The sequence below is a fragment of the Typopeltis vanoorti genome, chromosome 11, assembly GCF_054136105.1.
Source record: "Typopeltis vanoorti isolate ZY-2024b chromosome 11, IOZ_Tvanoo_1.0, whole genome shotgun sequence".
NCBI lineage: Eukaryota > Metazoa > Arthropoda > Arachnida > Uropygi > Thelyphonidae > Typopeltis > Typopeltis vanoorti.
The window spans coordinates 42,100,344-42,121,628 of NC_143559.1; the positions used below are offsets into that span (position 1 = coordinate 42,100,344).

Sequence of the window (21,285 nt, forward strand, 5' to 3'; positions counted from 1 at the left end):
CATAAACTTCATTGCACATAATAAAGTGCATATTACAATCATCATCGCTGTCTTCAAAACGAAACATTTCGTAGATGTACTTTATTTACGAGTGGCCCGAAGTCATCATTACTTGAAATCTCTTGGATTTCAAGTGATTTCATTTGTATAATTCTCATTGCATACTTCAGCTGGTTTAATTATTAACACGTTCGCTTCCAACTACGAGTATACTCGTAGTTCGTATATGAGCTTCACAAGCCAACTTCGAGTATACTCGTATGTCGATTTACCGACCTCCTATGCCAAACACGAGTTATCCCTTTGTATAATTACCTTAATTTGGACCCTTGGATTCTGAATAAAGCGGAGAGGATGTCTGGGGGCTTGGTAGAAGAGAAATAATTTCAACTAAAATATAGTAGATTGTGTATATGTCTCAGATGCCAACTACGAGTATACTCGTAGTTCGTATGTGAGCTTCACAAGCCAACTACGAGTATACTCGTATGTCGATTACCAACCTCATATGCCAAGCGCGAGCTAATCCATAGTATAACATCGTAATTTGTAAATCAATTTTAAACTCGGCTTTCCTCAATATTTTGTAAAGCATATAAATTGGTTTGTTCTACTAAAATTGTGAGAAAATCTTCAGAAAAGAAAAGTTCAACTAACCTTTTGATACTGAAATTTCCAGTGTCAATTTTAAAACCTGCAGTTTCAACAAAGTCAAATTGTGGGGGCTCTTCTTCTGAATTTTCCCAATAAGTTGATGTTGATGTATTTGGCTGGTTGCTAACTTCATCTTCAAAAGTTTCTTCATCATCGAAGTCACCGCTAGAGGCGTCTGTAGGATCATCTTCGGAATCGGAACCAAATATTTCATGAAATTCATCATCGCTCATATTAGCATAAGCTTCTACTTCTATATCAGTAAGTTTTCTTTTACTGGTCATGGCGAAATTGAAGGTTCTTAGAGACTAGAAACTAAAACTGAACTAGACGAAATAATCACTGGCGTCAGCACATGTCATATATAGATGGAAGTGATATGAGATTACTCGTAGTTGGCGTATGAAACAAAATTCTGTCTGATAAGCCGGCTACGAGATTACTCGTAGTGACCTTGAAGACGCAAAAAGCGCTTGGCGTGCGGGAACAAACTATGACTGACTAGAGTGGCAGCGAACGTGTTAAGAAGTCAGAAGTTAGTCATAGTGGTAAGCAAGTAAAACCTTGCTTACCACTATGCTGCAATTTTTATTAAGTTCATAATATGGAGCTAAACAAATATCCAATTGTCTTGTGAATTTTCAGGAGCCCTCCACTCTGGGGTCATTATCCATAAAATAGCTTACTAACTTTCTTGCCAAGTCCAATCCTTCTGCTAATTACTTTAAACTGAATTTTTTAACGGATTCATCACAATCAGAATCTTCGACAGAACTTTCCCTGCCATTTGGTTTGACATCATCTATTAATTGTACCAGTTCCTCCTCATTTAAATCTATTTCCCCATCAATTAATTCACTAATTTCGTTTTCAACCATATCGCAAAAGTCCTCTATGTGGCCATTACTATAAAAATAATTTTTTTTTACATAAAAAAAATACAATATGTATGTAACTCTTCTGAGTTACATACATATTGTATGTAACTCAGAAGAAAATGAAGTGCTCAGTTTGAGAAGATTAACACACTTATGAATTTTAATGTGCTTTCCTGGCAGAAAACGAAGACAACTTTCAACAATAATTAACACTTTATACGGTAAACAATTGGCGTACATGCATGCTAAAGGATATTTCCCTTAAAATTCGCTACTTATAACTACATGCACGATACGAGCAGACACAAATTTAACGAAGATAAAATTTGATTTTTAAGTCATGCGGTGAAAAATATATGAAAAGATAAAGGGTTACTACAATTTGTAGACTGCGTTATAGCGAAACCGCGATGTATAAGTACCGCGTTATACGAGGTTACCTGTGTGTGTGTGTGTGTGTATATATGTATATATGTATATATATATATATATATATATGTATATATATATACACACTTTCTTTTTTTTAATTTATTTTTAGATAGCCTAGAAACCCTAATCTAGAGACTAAATATGCAACTTTTTTGAGCCATTTCAGGACTCCAATAAGTGGGGCAGTGGTCTCACAATGGGCAATGACATTCATCTCCCACCTCAAGACAATTACAAACATCCACGCCCATGCTGGGATTTGAACCCACAACCTGTTGGTTGGAGAGTGGGTACACTATCCACTCAGCCAATAGCCAGCAATCAGAAATAAACATGATGAGATTTCATACGAGCTTTTAAGCATAGCCTAAACAAAGCCCTGCTGTTTTCTGAAAATAAGAACCATCAACATAAATAATATCAATGTAAAGGAAATTGAACTTTTAGAACTAGAAAAGTACTACTGATGTAACTGGTGTTACTGGGACAAAGCAGACTAAAATAAGTGAGATCCTATTAAATAATAAATACATGATGTTATATTGAGGCAATAACGATCAAGGAAAGGAAGGAGCAGCAATAGCACAACATCAAACATGAAGATAAATTTTTTGATGGGAAGGCAGTTTCAAGTAGATTTATCTGGGCCTTACAAATGAGAAAATGGAGAAAGAAATTTATTTGTCACTATGGTTCCACAGAAGGTTCACCTAAAGAAGAAGCGAGGAATTTTACAAGTTATTAGAGAAGGCAGGTGACATAAAGCAAAAAGAAAAGCTAGTTCTTGTTGGAGATCTAAACAATCCCACCAAGCATATAGAAAAGTTTTGAGAAAATATGGAGAAAAGGGAAAGGCTGATAATAATGAACAAACTGGATTTCTCTTCAGGATATGGACTCATTACTAACACCATGTTGAAACATTAAGACATGCACAAGTTCACATGGAAAAGACAAAAGAAATAAAAAAATTGGCATTGACTATGTTATTGCTGATAGCAATATCTTCATCCTGGTTCAGGATATAAGAGTACTTTTTTTTATCTACCATGGTAGATAAAAAAAGTTAAAGAAGCAGTCCTAGAAAAGAAGACAGCAAATAGAAAGTCCCTAGAGAGATAAGTCAGTAGATGCCCTACAAAAATACACAGAAAATTCAAGAATGCTAATCTATGTGTAAAAGTAACTAAATAAACCTCATGGGAAGACAACAGTAAGAATATAGAAGATAAATCTCAGAAAAGTACAGTGTTCTGGAGGCTATTCAAAAATACTCTAGAAATGGAAGAAAGATGCGCTAAAGGAATCAAAGATGATATCATCATCATCAAATTCCTGTCATGTACCCTCAAAGGGTGTACAGGATATGATAGTACTACATGAAAAAAATTACATCGTTATTAATTTCCTATCTACAATTTTCCTCCAAATCAGTCTGTTACTTGTCAAGACTCCAACATTATCAGATCTTATATTTCTATCATCTAAGGCACTTTGTACCGTATCAATCCACCTATATCTTGGTCTTCCTCTGGGTCATTTTGCTGCCAACCTGGCAGAGAACACTTGTTTTGCTAATCTTTCCTCACCCATTCTGTTTAAGTGACCATACCACCTGAGATAAGCTCTGCTAACGCATTCCTGGATGCTGACAATGTCAAGTTCTTTCCTAATATCCTCGTTTTTAATATGATATTGTCATTCATGCCATCTGTTCATGCCTCTAATCTTTCTCAAGACTCTCATATCTGTGGTCTCTAGTCTTTGGTCAAGTGTTTTACTTCTGACCCAGCTCTCAGATCCATAAGTTAAAACTGGTTTGAACACTGTCTTGTATACAGCTAATTTAGTGTTCTGACTAATTTCTCTCTTATTCCATATGAATTTATTCAATTGACTTCCCACCATACCAGCTTGGCTGATTCTGTTGTCTATTTCTATATTTAATTTACCATCTTCAGTAAAAATCGTGCCTAAATAGCTGAAATGTTTTACTTGTTCCACTGGTTCTCCATCCAGGAATGCGTTCACAACAGTTGATATTTTCAATGATTCTGCCTATTTTCATTGTCTTTGTCTTTTTTATTGCTGACCTTCATACCATATCTATTACAACAGCTATTCAATTTAGTCAGAGAATCTTGCAGACTTGTAACGGATTTATTTAGAAGTATAACATCATCCGCATAAAGCAAAGAGCTGACATTAACATCTCCAATTTTGATATCATGTTTAATACCATTTTCCTTCATAATGCAATCCATATAGTTAATGAATAACAGAGGGGATAATGTACATCCTTGTCTCACACCAGATTTAACATTAAACCATCTTCCTGTACTTCCATCAATTCTAATTGCTGACTTACAACTCAAATAAAGACTAAGTATTGCTTGATATAATGGCCCCATTGACACCATATAACTGCAGCGTATTGAATAGCTTCTCTCTTGGCACCTTGTCATATGCCTTTTCCAAATCGACAAAACTTAAATACAGATCTTTGTTATATTCCCATGCTTTCTCGACTATTTGTCGTAAAGTGAAGATCTGATCCTGACAGCCTCTATTTGGCCTGAATCCAGCTTGTTCTTCACCAAGCTTTTCTTCCACAATTCTTCTCAACCGTTTCTCAAGTATACTTGCATAGATCTTGCCAGGAACACTCAGTAGGGAAATACCTCTGTAATTCTCACATGCAGTTTTATTTCCCTTTTTATATATGGGTACTATGAGAGCTCTACTCCAATCATCGAGATTTCGTCCCTCTGTCCAGGCTTTCTGAACTATGCAGTGCAGCCACTGTAAGACTCTTATACCACCATACTTCAGCATTTCTGGTCGAATATCATCCACTCCTGCTGCCTTTCCACATTTCAAGCCTTTGATGGCTTTTTCTACTTCAAGTATGGATATGTATTCCTGACTGCATGCCTGGTCAGTGTTTTTTACTACTGTGCTGTCATCACTAAATGTTTCATTTAGCAGTTTTTCAAAGTAATTACTCCATACTTCAAGGATATCTTTTTCTCCTGTTTTCATGTCACCTTTATCATCTCTAACTCCTTTTACAGGAGTTAGAGATGATAATTTTCCTCCATTCCTAAGCTTCTTCAACAACCTCCAGAATATTTTGCCACCTTCTTGATATTTATTTTCTATATTCTTGCCAAAGTCTTCCCATGACTTTTGTTTAGCATTCTTGCATTTGTCTCTATATTTTCTAAGAGCACAAGCTGACTTATTTGCCAGGAATTTTTGATATGCTTTCTTCTTTTCCTTCACTGCCTCTTTAATTTCCTGTGTCCACCAGGGAGTTCTGATTTTTTTATCCTTACAGACAACCTCACCACATACCTCTCTGACAGAATCAATCAATGTTTTCTTCAGAGTTTGCCACTGAATCTCCAAGGTTTGATTCCTGTTCTCAAACTCTTTCATTTTTTTTTCAATAATCTTTGTGTATTTTAGTCTACAGTTCACATCTGAGAGCTGCTCAAGTTTTATTTGCTTTAAAACTTTCTTACATGTTATTCTTTTCAATATGAAATTCAATTTTATCTTGCTCAAGACTAAATAGTGATCACTTCCAATTTCAAATCCTCTGTACACTCTGGTGTCCTGCACCAGGGAGAAAACATCACTATCATCAATAACATAGTCAATGAGACTTTTCTTATTCCTTGCCTCTTCTCTCCATGTGAATTTGTGCACATTTTTATGTGGGAACATGGTGTTAGTAATAAATAGTCCATGTCCTGAGCAGAAATCCAACAGGTCTTTGCCATTATTATTAGCTTTGCTCTTTTCTCCAAATTTTCCCAAAATATTTTTGTATGTCTGACCATCATTTCCTACTCTGCTATTTAGATCCCCAACAAGGACCAACTTTTCCTTTTTCATTGTGTCAGTTGCTTTCTCTAAAGCCTCAAAAAATTCCCCCACTTCTACCTTAGTAGAACCTTCTGTGGGACCATAGGCACAAATAAGTCTCATTGTCCAGTTCCCCATTCTCATATTTGCCCACATTACTCTACTTGAGACTGACTGCCATTCAAGAAGATTAGCCTCGTGTTTTGTGTTGAATACTATGGCTACTCCTTCTTTTCCTTGATTGTCATTGCCTGAATATAACATTTTGAATTTATTGCTCAGAAAGATCTCACCAGTTTTTGTCTTTTTTGTTTCAGTCACCCCTATTATGTCGATCTGGTACTTATTTAATTCCTCAGCTAGCTCAATTTCTTTGCAATTCAGGCTTTTTACGTTGATAGTACCGATCTTTAACTCTGGTGATGTTGAGTTGGGGTTTGTTTTCAGATTTGTTCCAGTAGCTGACTTTTCGCTGTTTGCCCTGGTTCCCTGGTGAAAACAATGGGGGCCTTGTTTAACCGGGCGACGCCCCAGCCAGCATGAAATTTTGTCATGTTGTACCATCATTTTTTATTTTGGTTTAACCAATAAGAATACAATTTGGTCGGCTAAATCCCAAATTGCCAGCCCATCCTCATTCGTTCATTATCCAGGTAGGTATCCCTAACAGGGTGCACCACGAGAAGTTGAGAATTGGACATTAGGTCAGAAGCCCTGGTCAGTTTTCCACATTCCTTTAAAGGCTATGTGGAGGTCTCCTCTCAGTTATACAGCTTTGACCCTTAAGCACCCCCTCAAAGATGATAAAAGTAACAAAATAACTGAATATAAAGGTAGTCTAAATGCTTGGAGTATTTTTTTAATGTGGATCTCATCCACAAAAGATTTAGGAAACCTACAGTATATTCATACTGTGAGCAACATAAGAATTATTATTTTTTTCTATTTTTATTAATTTCATTATTATATTTTTTTTGGTATTTCATTTATTTTTTTTACAGAGCCTGGAAACTCTGCTTTAGAGAACAAACATGGAACTTTTTCAAGCCACTTCAGACCTCCAATAAGTGAAGCAGTGATCTCAGAGTGGCAATGAAGTTCATCTCCCACCTAAAACCAATCACAAACATCCATGGCAGGATTCAAACGCACAATCTGCTGAATAAAACAGTGACAGAACTGCAATCAAATATATTCAAGAGGAATGGAAACAGGAATATATATACCAATACTTATGACAAAAAATGCTATCAAAAGCCTGAAATGTGAAAAAGCAGGTGGAGTAGATATTTGACCAAAAATGCTCAAATATGGAGGTATAAAAGTTTTGCAGTTGCTACACAGCATAATTAAGAAGGACAGGTCAGAAGATTTGATTCCAGATGATTGCAGTTCCCATCTATAAAAAGGGAAAATAAAACAATGTGAAAATTTATGCAAACTTACTTGAGAAGAAGCTAAGAAGCAGCAGCAGCTAAGAGAGCAAGTTTCTCTTGCTCTCTTTGCTTGGAAGAGAAATTTGGAGAAAAACAAGTTGGATTCAGGGGAAATAGAGGTTGTCAAGATCAGAATTGATATAAGAAAGAAATTTGTCAAAACACTAAACTAGCAGTAAACAAGCAGTATGTTCAAATTAGTTTTAAGTTATGGATCTGAGAATTCGATTAGAAATAAAGCACTTGATCAAAGATTAGAGACTACAAATAAGAGAGTTCTGTGAAGGATAGGGGAGTGAACAATTGGCATCAATTACAGAATTATTAAAATTGAAGATCTTAGGAAGGAACCTGACATTGTTAGCATTCAAATATGTGTGAATACAGCTAATCTAAGGTGGTATGGTTACTTAAACAGAATGTGAGAGGAAAGGTTAGCAAAGCAAGTGTTTGATGCTAAAATGACAAGAAAAAAACTCAGAGGAAGACCCTAGAAGACCAAAATATTAGATATGACAATATTGGAGAGTTGACAAGTAATAGACTAATCTGAAGGAATACTGTCATATTATCTTGTACACTCCTTGAAGGTACATATCAGGAAACTGATGATGATGATATTTATTAATAGTACATTATAAACAAATATTGAAGATGATAACATTCAAAAACAACATAGAAACTCTTAATAAAATAAAAACCTTGGTCTATTATACACATATTTACTATATTAGTGGTTTTTTTTTATTCTGAATGACCCTGAAACTTTGGCAGACAGACAGGGCTGATGATGTCATATGAGAAACATTTGTATTTTAGGTTATGTTCTTAAAATCAATATAAGGAAATTACACATATTGCAAAAATATTTAAAAAATCTGTAATACTTTTTTCTCATCTTTCTAAGTTTTAATATCCACTATAATGGTTGAAAAGTATATGTATTAATTTCATGATTGTGTACAAAATAAACCAATTACTACTATCTCTAATTGGCTTATTTCTGTTTTATGTTACTGCAAAAATAAATAAATAAATAAATAATGCAAATAAAATAAAACATGTTACCATGTTGCAAATAGTTTATGCATTATGTCTGAGCCCACTTTAAATATTTTTATGATGCCTATATCCTATCCTTTTATTGACTGTATTCCATTACAACTAAACAATCTATAATGACTGGCATATCCAAACTGGCAAAATAAGTGAGTTAAAAATTAAAGAAAAATATTTAGAACATAAAACAGGTTTGTCATAAAAGTGACAAACTGTGCTTTTTTTTTTTTTTTTTTTTTTTACGTGTGAACTGAAAATTCTCTCTCATTAAGGACACAAACACATTTTTTCAAACCTGATAACTAGGGTACCAAAAATGTTCTGGAGGATACTGAAAAGTAAGAGCATTGCACTATAATCAAAGATCATAAAGGTTATATAAAAAATAGAAAATAAGGATATTCTTGATGTCTGGAATAAAGCATTGACAAAATAATGTAGAAAATATTCATGCGAGATTAAGTATTTCAGTCTGTTGGAGGCACAAAAAAAATAGCAGAAATATGAAATGTAGAAAAGCAGGCAGCTGAGGATGACATTCAACCAGAAATGATCAAATATGAAAAATGAATAAAAAAATTTATAGTAGCTAATAATTCAAAATACCTGCCCAAACAAAGTGCTGAACAAAACCAGAGTTTTACTTTAAGATAAACAGTTGTGAAAATCATGGGATATAACAAGGATCTAAATTAAAATGTTGTAGATCTGAAAAAGGTATATATAAGGTGCAAAGAGAAAAGCTGTTTTAATCACTTCTATATACCATTGTTTCTCCTATATCATGTCTGTAACATGCAAATTGGTTCATATGCAATAGATAAATAGGAAAGTAAAATCACCAAAATGCAAACTTATGTTGGCTCATGTATGATTTATCATGAGATAACATGCTTTGTGTTACTTAGTAACACCAAGTAAATGCAAAAACTGCTACCCAGCTGAATGTAGTACAATACAGCATGCACGTGCACACACACACACACACACACACACACACACACACACACACACACACACACACACACACACACACAGAATTACATCTCAACTTCTTTCTCTCTTACTCCAGTATACCCACTGCCAGTGCACTGCCCTACAAATGTATATCACACTATCCTCCTGAGATTTTGTACTTTTTTTGATAAAAGGGGTAAGCTTGAAATAATAAAACATCTTGAAAGGAAGAAGGTAACATACAATATCACGTTAGAAAAAGGTCAAAAAGATTCCACATTGTGTAGCATCAAAAACAACTGCTGTGAAAATAAAAGAAACTTCTATAACAGAAACAACTGCAGGTGCTGCAAAATCAATTAGAATAAGAAGTAAAGAAATACACTATTTACTACAGTACTCTGTATTTCTTTATTTATCAGGAATCAAAGATTTTTAAAGCTGTAGCATTTTTCTAAGAGCTGGTAGGATTATATTCAATTGAATATAATCCTACCAGCTCTCAGATTAGAACTCTCCACAGACTACTTAAGAAAGTCACTTCTTGGCCTGTGGAAGTCACTAATAAACTAAAACCTTATAACTCTAGACCCCCCCCCGATTATATGGACTCCCAAAAATACATAAACAAAATGTGCCATTACGTCCCATAGTGGATGGCATTGATTCCCCCACATATAAATTAGCCAAACATTTAGCCAAAACTCACACACACTATACTGGCAACACACCATCACACATAAAAAACTCAGCCCACTTTAAAGCCAGTGTAGAAAACCTCTCACTCCAACACACTGACATAATGGTCAGTTTTGACGTCTCCTCCCTATTCACTAATGTCCCACTCAAAGAAACCCTAGACTCATGCAAGCCAAGTTTCTTCCTGATATCTCAGCCCTATTTCAGTTCACAATGAACTCAGGCTATTTCGTTTGGCAAGGAAAGTTCTACAAACAGATAGAGGGGACAGCCATGGGTTCACCACTTTCCCCACCCTTGGCCAATATCTTTATGGAGACCTTTGAAGAGAAAGCCTTAAACTTCACCCCACAAAAACCCACTATTTGGCTTTGTTACGTGAATGATGTGTTCGCTATTTGGCCACATGGCTCAGACTCACTCCACTCCTTCCTAACACACTTAAACACCCCAGAGTCCAGTTCACCTTAGAAAAAGAGGAAAACAACACCCTCCCCTTCCTAGACACTTTAATCACTCGCCAGCTTGATGGATCTTTGGTTTTCTCTGTTTACAGAAAACCCACCCATACTGGCAGATACATTCACCAGCAATTTCCCCCCCCCCTCACAACAATATGGGGTTATAAAAACACTATATAACAGGGCAAAATTAATCTGCTCAGATGACAAGGCCCTAACTACTGAACTAAACCACATCCACAACACTTTCTTAGCCAATGGCTATAACCCCAAAAAAATCCAAAAAATACTCAAACCAGTAAACCACAACCCCCCTCCCCCCCCTCCACAATAAAGATTACACCAAATCTATCACCATTCCCTACATCCAGGGTACCTCTGAGAAAATAACCAATATCCTCAGAAAATATGACCTTACTTCCTGTTACAGACCATATAAAAAGTTGGCATCCCTTATCCGCTCTACCAAAGACCAACCACTTCCCCTAGACCTACCTGGTGTATACCATGTCCCTTGTAGCTGCAAATTGTCCTACTTTGGCCAAACAGGCAGAACAACAAATATCAGGATTTCAGAACACAAAGACTACATCCGGTTCCACCAGTACAACCGCTCTGGGCTGGCAGACCATGCCTTAGATACCCACCATGGAATTCGTTGGAAGAAAACAAAAATAATACACTGCAGCAAGTTTAAATACAAGAGATTATTCAAGGAATCTTCAGCAGCTCTAAAAAAATGTTCCTAACCTCAACAAATTTGGGTGCATGAAACTACCCCAAATTTGGGAGACTTACATTTTGAGAACTTCAGCCCAACTGCCAAGTCAACCAAAATAGCCCACCATTAGGACTTTAGGAACAATATTAGTTTCTTGCTTTCTTCCTCATTTGCTTTTGTTAGTGCCTGCGTGCACATACCATATCATTATGTTCCTGAAGATGGCAACGTGACATTGCCGAAATATAGAAGTTATTTATTAAAGTTACCTTTAATTAATATACTTTATATGCGTTGTTAATTCCGTAAACTAATTACCAGTTATGTATGACCAACGTATAAGCCTTGCTACTAGAATAATTATTAATTAAGTAATGAAATTACTAAGTTAACATAAATAGAAGAATCGTCGAAAAATAAAATTGTGTCTCAAGTGAAAAGCGTCGACTGGAGCAGACCGCCCCCTCCACAACCCCCCCCCTAGCTATGCCACTGCATTATCTGCACACTGTTATTCATCATTTATATAGTTATTATTTTGAGGGAAAGTGGCATTAAATCTGATATCAATATCAGAGACATTAAACTTTTCTCTTAATTTTTAGGTGATGGGATAGCATGAAATAAATCCAATACAACTGCTGTAATAAATTTGGTACTGTATATGAACATCAGTGATAAAAAGATGAAAAACTATTTAATAAATAAAGAACCATACAGCTTCATTTCGGCAACATAAATTACATAGAAACAGTGGATATTAAAGATCCAACATTATTTCAAAGCCGAATGCTTGTAGAAACTATAAAAGTTTCATAAATTTGTGCAGAGAGCTTACGAGAATATAATTCTCAGCATTGGTGTTGCCTTAGCTTGCACTACTTAAAAGAACATGACCACTGCCCAAGTGTCCATATATTTGCCTTTTATTAGTGCACTTCATAAAGGTTTCACTAGCTTGATAGCTGTTTCAAACTGGTTGGTTCTCTTCAGAGACCACACAGAAACCATCAACTCCCATTCAATACTAAAGAAATTCAATGTCAGAGAAATGTATTTTTTCATATTAATTTTTATTAATATGAAATTATTAATAATAATTAATAAAGTTTAATAAATTATTATTAATAAAGATTACCTATTTCTGTGTAATTTACATCGCCAAAATGAACCAAGACTCTTTCTTTATTAATTACTTTTATGTACTGACCAAGAGTTCACTTACAAAAATTACATTTCTCTGACATTGGATTTCTTTAGTATTAAAAAGGAGTTTTTGCTCTCTTAAGGTCTCTGAAGCAAAACCTGGTTGGACGAGTGGTCAGTGTTCCTGCTCTCCAGCCAAAAGGTTGCGGGTTCAAATCCTGCCGTGGGCATGGACGTTTGTGATTGTCTGTGGAAATACTAGTGGTGATATTGGCAGTAGATGGTGTTGGTGTAGATGATGATGGTAGTTGGTGGAGACAGAGAGTTGTGGAGTGGATGCCCTCACTCGATAAGTCTTTGGACTCCTGGAGGTGTCATGTAATAATAATAATAAAAACCAACTAGTTTGAAAGAGCTGTCAGGACAATGAAACCTTTATCAAATGCACTAATAAAAGGCAAATATGTGGACACTTTGGCAGTGATTATGTTCTTTTAAGTAGTGCAATATGCTAAGAACTGTATTCTTGTAAGCTCTGGTTAAATTTACAAAGCTTTCATAGTTTCTACAAACATTTGGCTTTGAAATAATGTTAGATCTTTAATATCCACTATGTAAATTAAATATGGAAATGGATACTGTAATAGAATAGACAAAAGCATGTACAGTGAAGAGTATATGAATAAATTTATGTGAAATATGAAAGAAACTAGCCAAAACATCAAATTAACAACATATAAGACAATCTTCAAACCAGTATTTTGGATCTGAGAAGTGGATTAGAAATAAAGCAGTTGATCAAACAACTACAGATATTAGAACTATAATGAAAAGAAGGGGGGGGAGCCATAGTTAGCATCAAATGCAAATGTGTATTAAACCAAAATGTAGACCTGATGCAGTTAATAATGCTTTTGAAGAACAAAATGTATGATCTGACAATACTCGAGACCTGGAAAATAGCACATTAATTTGGAGAAAATTGTTGATAAGGTTAGGTTATTTTAATTAATGAACCTTCCCATTTCAGAAAAATTAACAGTGGAGAGTTTATTAATATTCTCATGTGCATTATAAATTATGCAAGTGCTGAGTTAAATGCATTTTGTGTGTCACATTCGAATGATAAGACTCATACTATAAGAATATTAATAACTAAAACTTGTAGATGTCCACAAATTCATAAAGCAGAAAAAAAAGACACTATAGAGGTCTTTTTTATATATATATACACACACACACATATACAATTTCCTGCATATACAGTATCTACAATTTAATTAACAAAATTATAAAACTAAAAAAATAATAAAAATAAACAAATAATGAAAAAATATATATTAACCTGTTAAGTCTGAATTCGAGCTATTTACATCACTCCAGATATATTCATTTAGTTTATCATCTGATTTCTCAGGGTATGCATAGCTTGAATTGCCACTGACTGTATGGATGAATATCCTCTGATTAGTTATTGGATCATTTGTAGGAAGCCACATTTCTTTTGAAGGTTTAAGTTTTTCTTCAGCAGTCCCAGTTTCGTCATAAATTTCTTTTTGGTGTGTGGCATCAGTCTCACTCAACATAACTGGATGTTCTTGAACTGCTATATTTGTTACTTTACTAGAATTACCTGTACTGTATATTTTATTGGCCACTATTTCACTACACTTTTCAGAACCAATAATCTTAGATTCTATATTCTCGTCACACAGTGGATGATTCCACTTAACAGATGTCTGCTTACAAGTATCATCTGGTAACTGACTGTTGCCACTTTCACTAGGAAATAAGGTACTCAATGACAGTAGCTTAATGTTTTCTGAAGAACTTTTCTGTATAGAATTAGACTGTTCTTCATGTGAAATATCACAAGAATTACAGTTAGTATTTTCTAATGTTCCTGTGTGCAGATTCTTTTCTGAAGAATCTCCAAATGGAATTTGCAAACTATCTAAAGATGAAAACAGAACATCACTTTTTTTATCATTGCTTTCGACTGAAGATTTACTCTGCATTACAAAATCTGCAGTTTCAATTTTTTTACTTCTCTGATGATTAATTATATTGGACCATACTTCAGAGAATCTATCTGGTTGTGTAACTGACTTGTGCATATTATTCAAAGTAGAAAAATCATGCTGATCATCATATGAAGTGCACAGTTTCTTAAATCCACTATTTAGAAAAACATTATCATACAATTTTACAACACTTGCTTCATTCTCCATTTCTAAATGATTTGATATTACGTGACCTGAATCCATATAAATGTTACCTTCTGCATTAGATTTCCTAGACACACAGTTAGGGACACTTGCCAATTTTTGTGATACATGAGGATGATTGTAAAATAATAATGGAGTCTCTTTGACTGAAGTCACCTCACTCATACACATTGTGATTTCTTCTTTGCTTAATGAATTTAATGAGGAGGTTTCTGGTATAATTTCAAAACCCTGATGACTGAGAGAAGGAAATGCACTTTCACCTGAAGAATTTATTTTCAGTGAAAGACTCTCTTTCAAGTTTGTGGTGGAACTTAATTGCTGTATACTCGGAATGTGTGATGATTCCATTTCTATTACATTTTCAGAACATGGCTGTAACAGATTATGCTCTACCTCTCTGTTGGTGTCACTATTTTCACCTGATGAATTTATTTTCAGTGAAAGACTATCTTTCAAGTTTGTATAAGGATTAATTCTTTCTACACTCTGAGTTCCTTCATTATCTGGGTTATCGTTATTATCTTCATTACATATTTCTGAGAGAGCATCCCCCTCTGCTTGCACTCCTGTTCCAATATGAGACTTGATAATAGTCAATATATTGCTTCTCTCAGGTGACAAGTCTTTCAGTGTATCAGATGGAATAGTTTCTGTGGATCTGCTATAATTAACAATGTCAAATGGCTGTGTTACAATAAAAGGCTGAGTAGATGAAATATATCCAGAGCCTATCATATCTCTTGCATCATCTACAATATTTACTTGTGTATGAGGACTCTCAATTTCTGTAGGGATAGTACTGATTTCTTCAATTATGGAAATATTACTGGAAACAGAACTGCTATATAATTCAGGAGCACTACTACTACAATGAATATTTTCAAAATTTATTTCATCACTGTTATTGAAATACTGCTGAAAGAGTGCTAACTTTTTAAAGCTGTTTATTTCATTAATGTTGTAGTCTGTTGATTCTGCTGGTTCTGATAAAGTAGTTGCAATCCTATTAGGTAAAGAGCAATCCTTAACTCCACTACATTCAGACTCATCTTTTGTATCTTTAGGAAAACAAATGGGGTCTAAAATCTTAGTCTTTGCCAATAATTCTTGGTTATTACTTAATTTAAATTCATTCTTAAAATTTAGGTGTTTATTAACCAGAATTATACAGTCTTTAGTTGTATCTTTTAAACTATTTTCACATACAACTGGTTGCATTACAGACTGATCAACTGAATTTTGGCACACCTGGTGTATTGAAGATGTTACAGAAATTTGATCATTATTCAACTTATTGACCTTAGCATTATCACTTTCTACAGTATTATTTTTCTGTTTCATTAATATATGCACTGATTTGTTCAATATCCTATGTCCATCCTCATTAGTTATAAATGAATGTGCACTATGCTCTTTAGAAATGTCATCATGTTGGTCTACACTTTCTGAATTGAAACTGCTGCATATCATTTGTTCTTCTGTGTTCTTTTTATTGACAAACTGGTGCTTAGTCAGGGCATAACAATTAAGATCATCAACTGGAAATTTTTTCTTCAGTTCAGCACTGCCTCTAAGATTTCTAGTAGATTTTCTAGTCTGATGAAACTGAAACTTTTCTTTCATCTCCACTAGTCTCTTTTTGGCTGTTCTGCGTTTGGCAAGCATACTTAGAGATGTCACTGGCTGGAATGGAATTGTTACTGGTATTTTTCTGGAATAAATGGGTTGATTTTTGTCTTCCAGATTGCGTTGTTTGATAGTTGTGTACTTATGAGAAAAACTTTCAATATCCAAAGGATCTTCACTCGCCATAATAGATTCTGTTTTCTTCCTTAGTTTTTGTAAAGAACTGTAATATAAAGTATTATGGCCACTCTGCTTAATGGACAGAACTGTTCCTTTAGCAGAATTGTTTTCAAGAAAAGACTCCTCTATTTCGGATGTTTCATCCAAATTTGTCCTAAAGATATTAACAGCTGCATTAGTTCCTTCAGAAATTTTATTCTCATTTTTCTTTTCTAGAATCCAATTTGAAGACACTCTTAAATATAAACTGTCCTCACTAATTTCACATGAATCCTCTGCAATTTTTATATCAAGAGCTTTGTCTTTTTCTACACATATTGGGATGGTTGAGGCTTCATCAGGGGAGTTCAAACGATCAGACATTAAAGAAGCAGTAACCACAGAAGAAGAAAAATGTTTTCTTTTTGCTGAAAGGGAAATAAGAGCATTTTTGACATTATGAATATTAATTTCTTTTCCATATTTTTCTTTATTATCTATTGCTTCACAAGTTACTTGTTTCTCAGTTTCCAAATCTTGCAAACCTCCCTGAGATTGAAAACTTGCATCTGAATTACTAACAGCTGTATGAAACAGATTTTGCTCTTTAAGAAAAGAAATGATGGCTGCTTCAAGAAATTTTAAAACCTCATTCCATTCTTTAAATTCAATCAAGGTCTTTCTAGGTTCTAGGCACACATCATAAGCTGTATAGGGACATGATATATTTAAAATAAATACAGAATTGCGCTCCTGAACAGTTTTTGAAGGACTAGACAAATAGTTGTAACGTACAGATCCAGAAATGTCTTTACTAATATATCGTAGTCTAGTAAACAGATGTTTTTTTAAATAGGAATTGATTATTTTATGTAATTTAGTTTTTAACACTAAACGCTTATTAACATAAAGAAACTGCCATTGTTTAGATATATATCCTTCTGTACAAATATACCCACTTACTTTATATCTGTCTTGCTTATAAAGCATCTGCTTCATATGTTTTGCTTTATCATGGCCAAACAGTTCACCAAAAATCATGAGAGTAGAAGTACTTTTACGAGTCTGCAAACAAATTTCACTGTTAGCATCATTACGCAAAGAGAACGATATAGTAGGATGAATTAATGCTATTCTTTCTAGGTACTGCCTGCAGTATTCTAAATCTAAAACTTCTGAAATATGCTTTCTTCGAACAGGCATATTATACATGAAATCTAAAACTGTTACAGTTGTGCCTATGCTCGCCCTATGAGTAACTGATTCATTCACTCCAGATGATTTACCTCTTGTAAATACTTTGCAGAAAGTTGATCTAGAAGTGCGAGTGACAATTTCAACAATACCAGATATACTTCGTAAACTTGCCAATGCTTCTCCCCTGAAACCATAAAATTCTGGTTTTTCTAGGTCTTCAAGAGAATGACATTTACTGGTTGCATACCTGAAAATTGAATAACCAAAGGTTATGAGAAGATATATAAAGTGGAATCTTAGTAATATGAGATTGAAATAATTGATAGCACTTCAATCAAAATGTTACTTGAAGAAAAAAAAAAAAATTCATCTCTCAATAACTGAATATAACCCAGAATATATTAATTTTGTATTTAGCAAGGATATTTTCACCAAATTAGCCTACCCCAACTTACTCTCTCTCTCTCTCTTAAATTTTAAAAATAAGAAATAAAAGGAAGCATTATATTTACTGTGGCAGTTTGGGATTTAGAGAAGAAAGGTGGGGGGGGGGGAGTTTTTTTAAAAAGAAATGGGTTTATTTGCCTCCAACCCCCTTTCTATGTGAGAGAGAATAAGATTTAGCATAGAGAAAGAATTAATGTGGATGCAAGAGTTCCAATGAAAGTGTGAAAGGCTATTTTGTTGCATGCCACATCAGATCAAACAGAAAAATCAACAAGGAAGATACAACTCATTTTTGCCACCCAATCTGTAAAGAAAGGTGGAGAGAATATGAAAGTGTACCTCGATATTTCAATAGCATGCCTCATTACAACAAGTGCAGCAATGGACAATGAGGCCACAGCAAAATAAGCAAGCCTACTTTTAAGAGAACCTTACTTCTCTTATTTTTTCTTTTTGCACAACATCCACATTAATTTCTTTCTACCCAATTCCTTCTTCTTACCCACAACAAAAAAAATTAAAAATAATAAAAAAAAAAAATACAGGAAGAAACTTCTCCCTGTCTGAAGGTTTGTCTTGAAAAGCCAAAACCAAGTATCAAAATCTACAGTAACAACAAAGGGAAAATAACCCAGCTTTCTTTATCTTAATTTTTAATATTTAGTATACTGCATTTATCAGACAGGCTACATAGACAAAACAGACTTACTAACACCTACAATGCTATGTGTAAAAATGCTTAGCTAATAATTCAAGAGTAAAAGAGTAAATTCAAGCATTATTTTGGAATATTTCCTGTAACACACTGATATGAAATTAAAGTTTTTGTTCCAACACTCAGTTATGATATGCATATAAAAAAATAGTCAATTATCACTATGGAGAACTTTCAGAGAGCAAAGAAATAGTTCACTGTAGTGGATAGCCTGCTACAGTGAATTTTGTTTAGAAGAGTACTGTGCCTATGAAGTTTTAGTCAGGACTGTTAAGTAGCTTGTTAGAAATGACTATTATTATTAACATAGTGAATTTCAGATAGCCTGTTTTTTTAATTGCTTGGTTTTCTGAACTTCAAATAATTAATATAACGGTTACTTATAAAAAGTCATACATATTTATTTGCTATAGACCTTGTAGCTTCTCATGTATGGGAGTGATATTAAGAAGAAAAAGAAAAAAATAAATAAATCTCTTCATAGAGCTTGTTACTGAACTCAAAGCAACATTTCATTTCAATACTAAATTTTGCTATGGTAACAGAGCTCTGAACATTTTCTGACATAAATGTTCCAAGATTGATGTTCTTTCTTCATATTGATTTATACTGAACAGTATTTTGAATGAAACTTTCAGAATTTAAGGATAAAGTAGATCCTAAATTAAACGATCACCATCCCCACCAAAGGGGATGGATTAGCTGTGTTCTACTACCAGGATCTTGGATGACTAGCCATCAGTCATGCTTGTAGCATGTTGAGCACAGTTAAGTCTGAGATGGATTTCTGTGGTGGGCTGGCAACCTACAATATGGTCAAAAACCCTGATGGAACTGATATAAATGGCAGTGCCAATATTTTGCTGAAGTCCGTAGGGCCATACCCAGGAAGTGTTAGTATCATGCCTCCACGTGGACCTCCCCCCTCCCAGGAAACATGGTGTCGTAATGAGCCATGGCAAAGTTGATACTGAGCAAAGAGCTGGCAGAAAGCTATAAAATGCATCTCCCAAGACATTATGTGGCCAGCGTGGGAGATTAGGTCACAACCCCTCCACTACAATGCCAAGAAGAAGAAAGAAAGAAAGGCCATAAAGCTCATAGCCAGAATGGGTAAACACTGGATGTGACTAAATTTCTCCAACTGTATGACTACTCTGATCAAAACCATTTATGGAGACCAGAGCATGATGCAGTGGAGAAGCTTTCCCAAATAATAAGCAATACTGGAATAGCCCAAAGAATTCATAAATTAACAGTAATCAATACAATCCTCTTTTCCTCTATATAGGAACATTTAATTGTCGAACACTTAAAGAAGAGGAAGACTTTACCATTATGGGAAAACTAAAGGGAAAACAATACAGAGTTGGATTTCTAATTAAGAAAACACTTGCACACCTTATAGAAGAATTTAATTATACAGATAAAAGAATAATAAAAATCACACTTAAAATAAACTCCAAACTTAAAATCAGGATCATCCAAATATATGCTCCCACCTCATCCCACACTGATGAAGAGATAGAAGCATTTTATGACTCACTGCGGCACACTCTAGACCAGTGGTTCTTAACCAGTGTTCCCTGGAACACGTGTTCCGCGAACCGGTTACAAGTATTCTGCCGGTGAAAGATGTCACATGACATCTTTCAAAAAACATTACTGGCAACATTAAAACCTCTAGTAGACCAAGTTGTAAATATGGTAAATTACATGAAGTCAAGACCTTTAAAAGCACACCTTTTTAAAAAACTTTGCATAATCTATGGAAGCCAAGTAAGAATCTTTGCTTTTTCACACTGAAATAAGATGGTTATCCAGGGGTAAAGAACAAGAATGAATTATTGGCCTTTTTTCAAAATGAAGGTACAGAGGCTTTTGTAAAATGTCTTCAAAATGATATTTGGTTGCTAAAATGACATATTTAGCCGATATTTTTAATTACTTAAATATCGTTAATACACGTATGCAAGGGAAAAATTAAAATATTTTGACATCTATTGACAAATTGTCAGCTTTTCAGAAAAAAGTCTCTCTTTGGAAAAACCACAAATCAGAAAAAAATACAGTAGATATGTTTCCATCGCTCCATAATAAAAATGTCGAGGGAATTATTTCCATTATAACAGAACATTTAACAATATTGGAAGAAAAGATTTCAAGTTACTTTCCTTCCTTAAATACACACAATTATGACTCGATACGAAATCCACTTATCACAGTTAATGCATCGAGTTGTGAATTTTCATTACAAGAAGAAGAACAATTAGTTACCATGCCAACGGATCGTACTCTAGAATTGAAATTCTCTGAAATAACTCTTGAGGAATTTTGGATTTTTGTCCAAGCCGAATACCTAGCTCTCTCCACAAGGGCACTGAAAATATTGTTACAGTTTTCAACATCAATATTTGTATGAGCTCGGTTTTTCTCAATATTAACCAATATAAAAACTAAAAAGATGGAAAGACTTACTAATATGGACAAAGAGATGAGGATAGCTATATGACATATTAGCATATTGCTGAAATCTGCAAAAGCAGACAAACTCAAGTATCGCATTAAAATAAGTTCCATTTTTACAAAAGGCA

The 21,285-nt window shown here is 34.3% G+C and overlaps 1 protein-coding gene across 2 annotated transcripts in view; it reads right to left on the reverse strand.

Moving 5' to 3' along the window:
* Positions 1-21,285, reverse strand: part of LOC150101468 (DNA mismatch repair protein Mlh3-like) — a 181,074-nt gene that overhangs the window by 132,295 nt on the left and 27,494 nt on the right. For both annotated transcript variants that reach the window (XR_016549020.1, XM_090400326.1), the window contains exon 3: positions 13,662-17,776. Coding sequence is in view for 1 of the 2 variants with exons in the window: in XM_090400326.1 (XP_090256452.1) it covers positions 13,662-17,776 (4,115 nt within the window). In the remaining variant the exon portion in view is untranslated. The remainder of the gene's footprint in view (positions 1-13,661; positions 17,777-21,285) is intronic.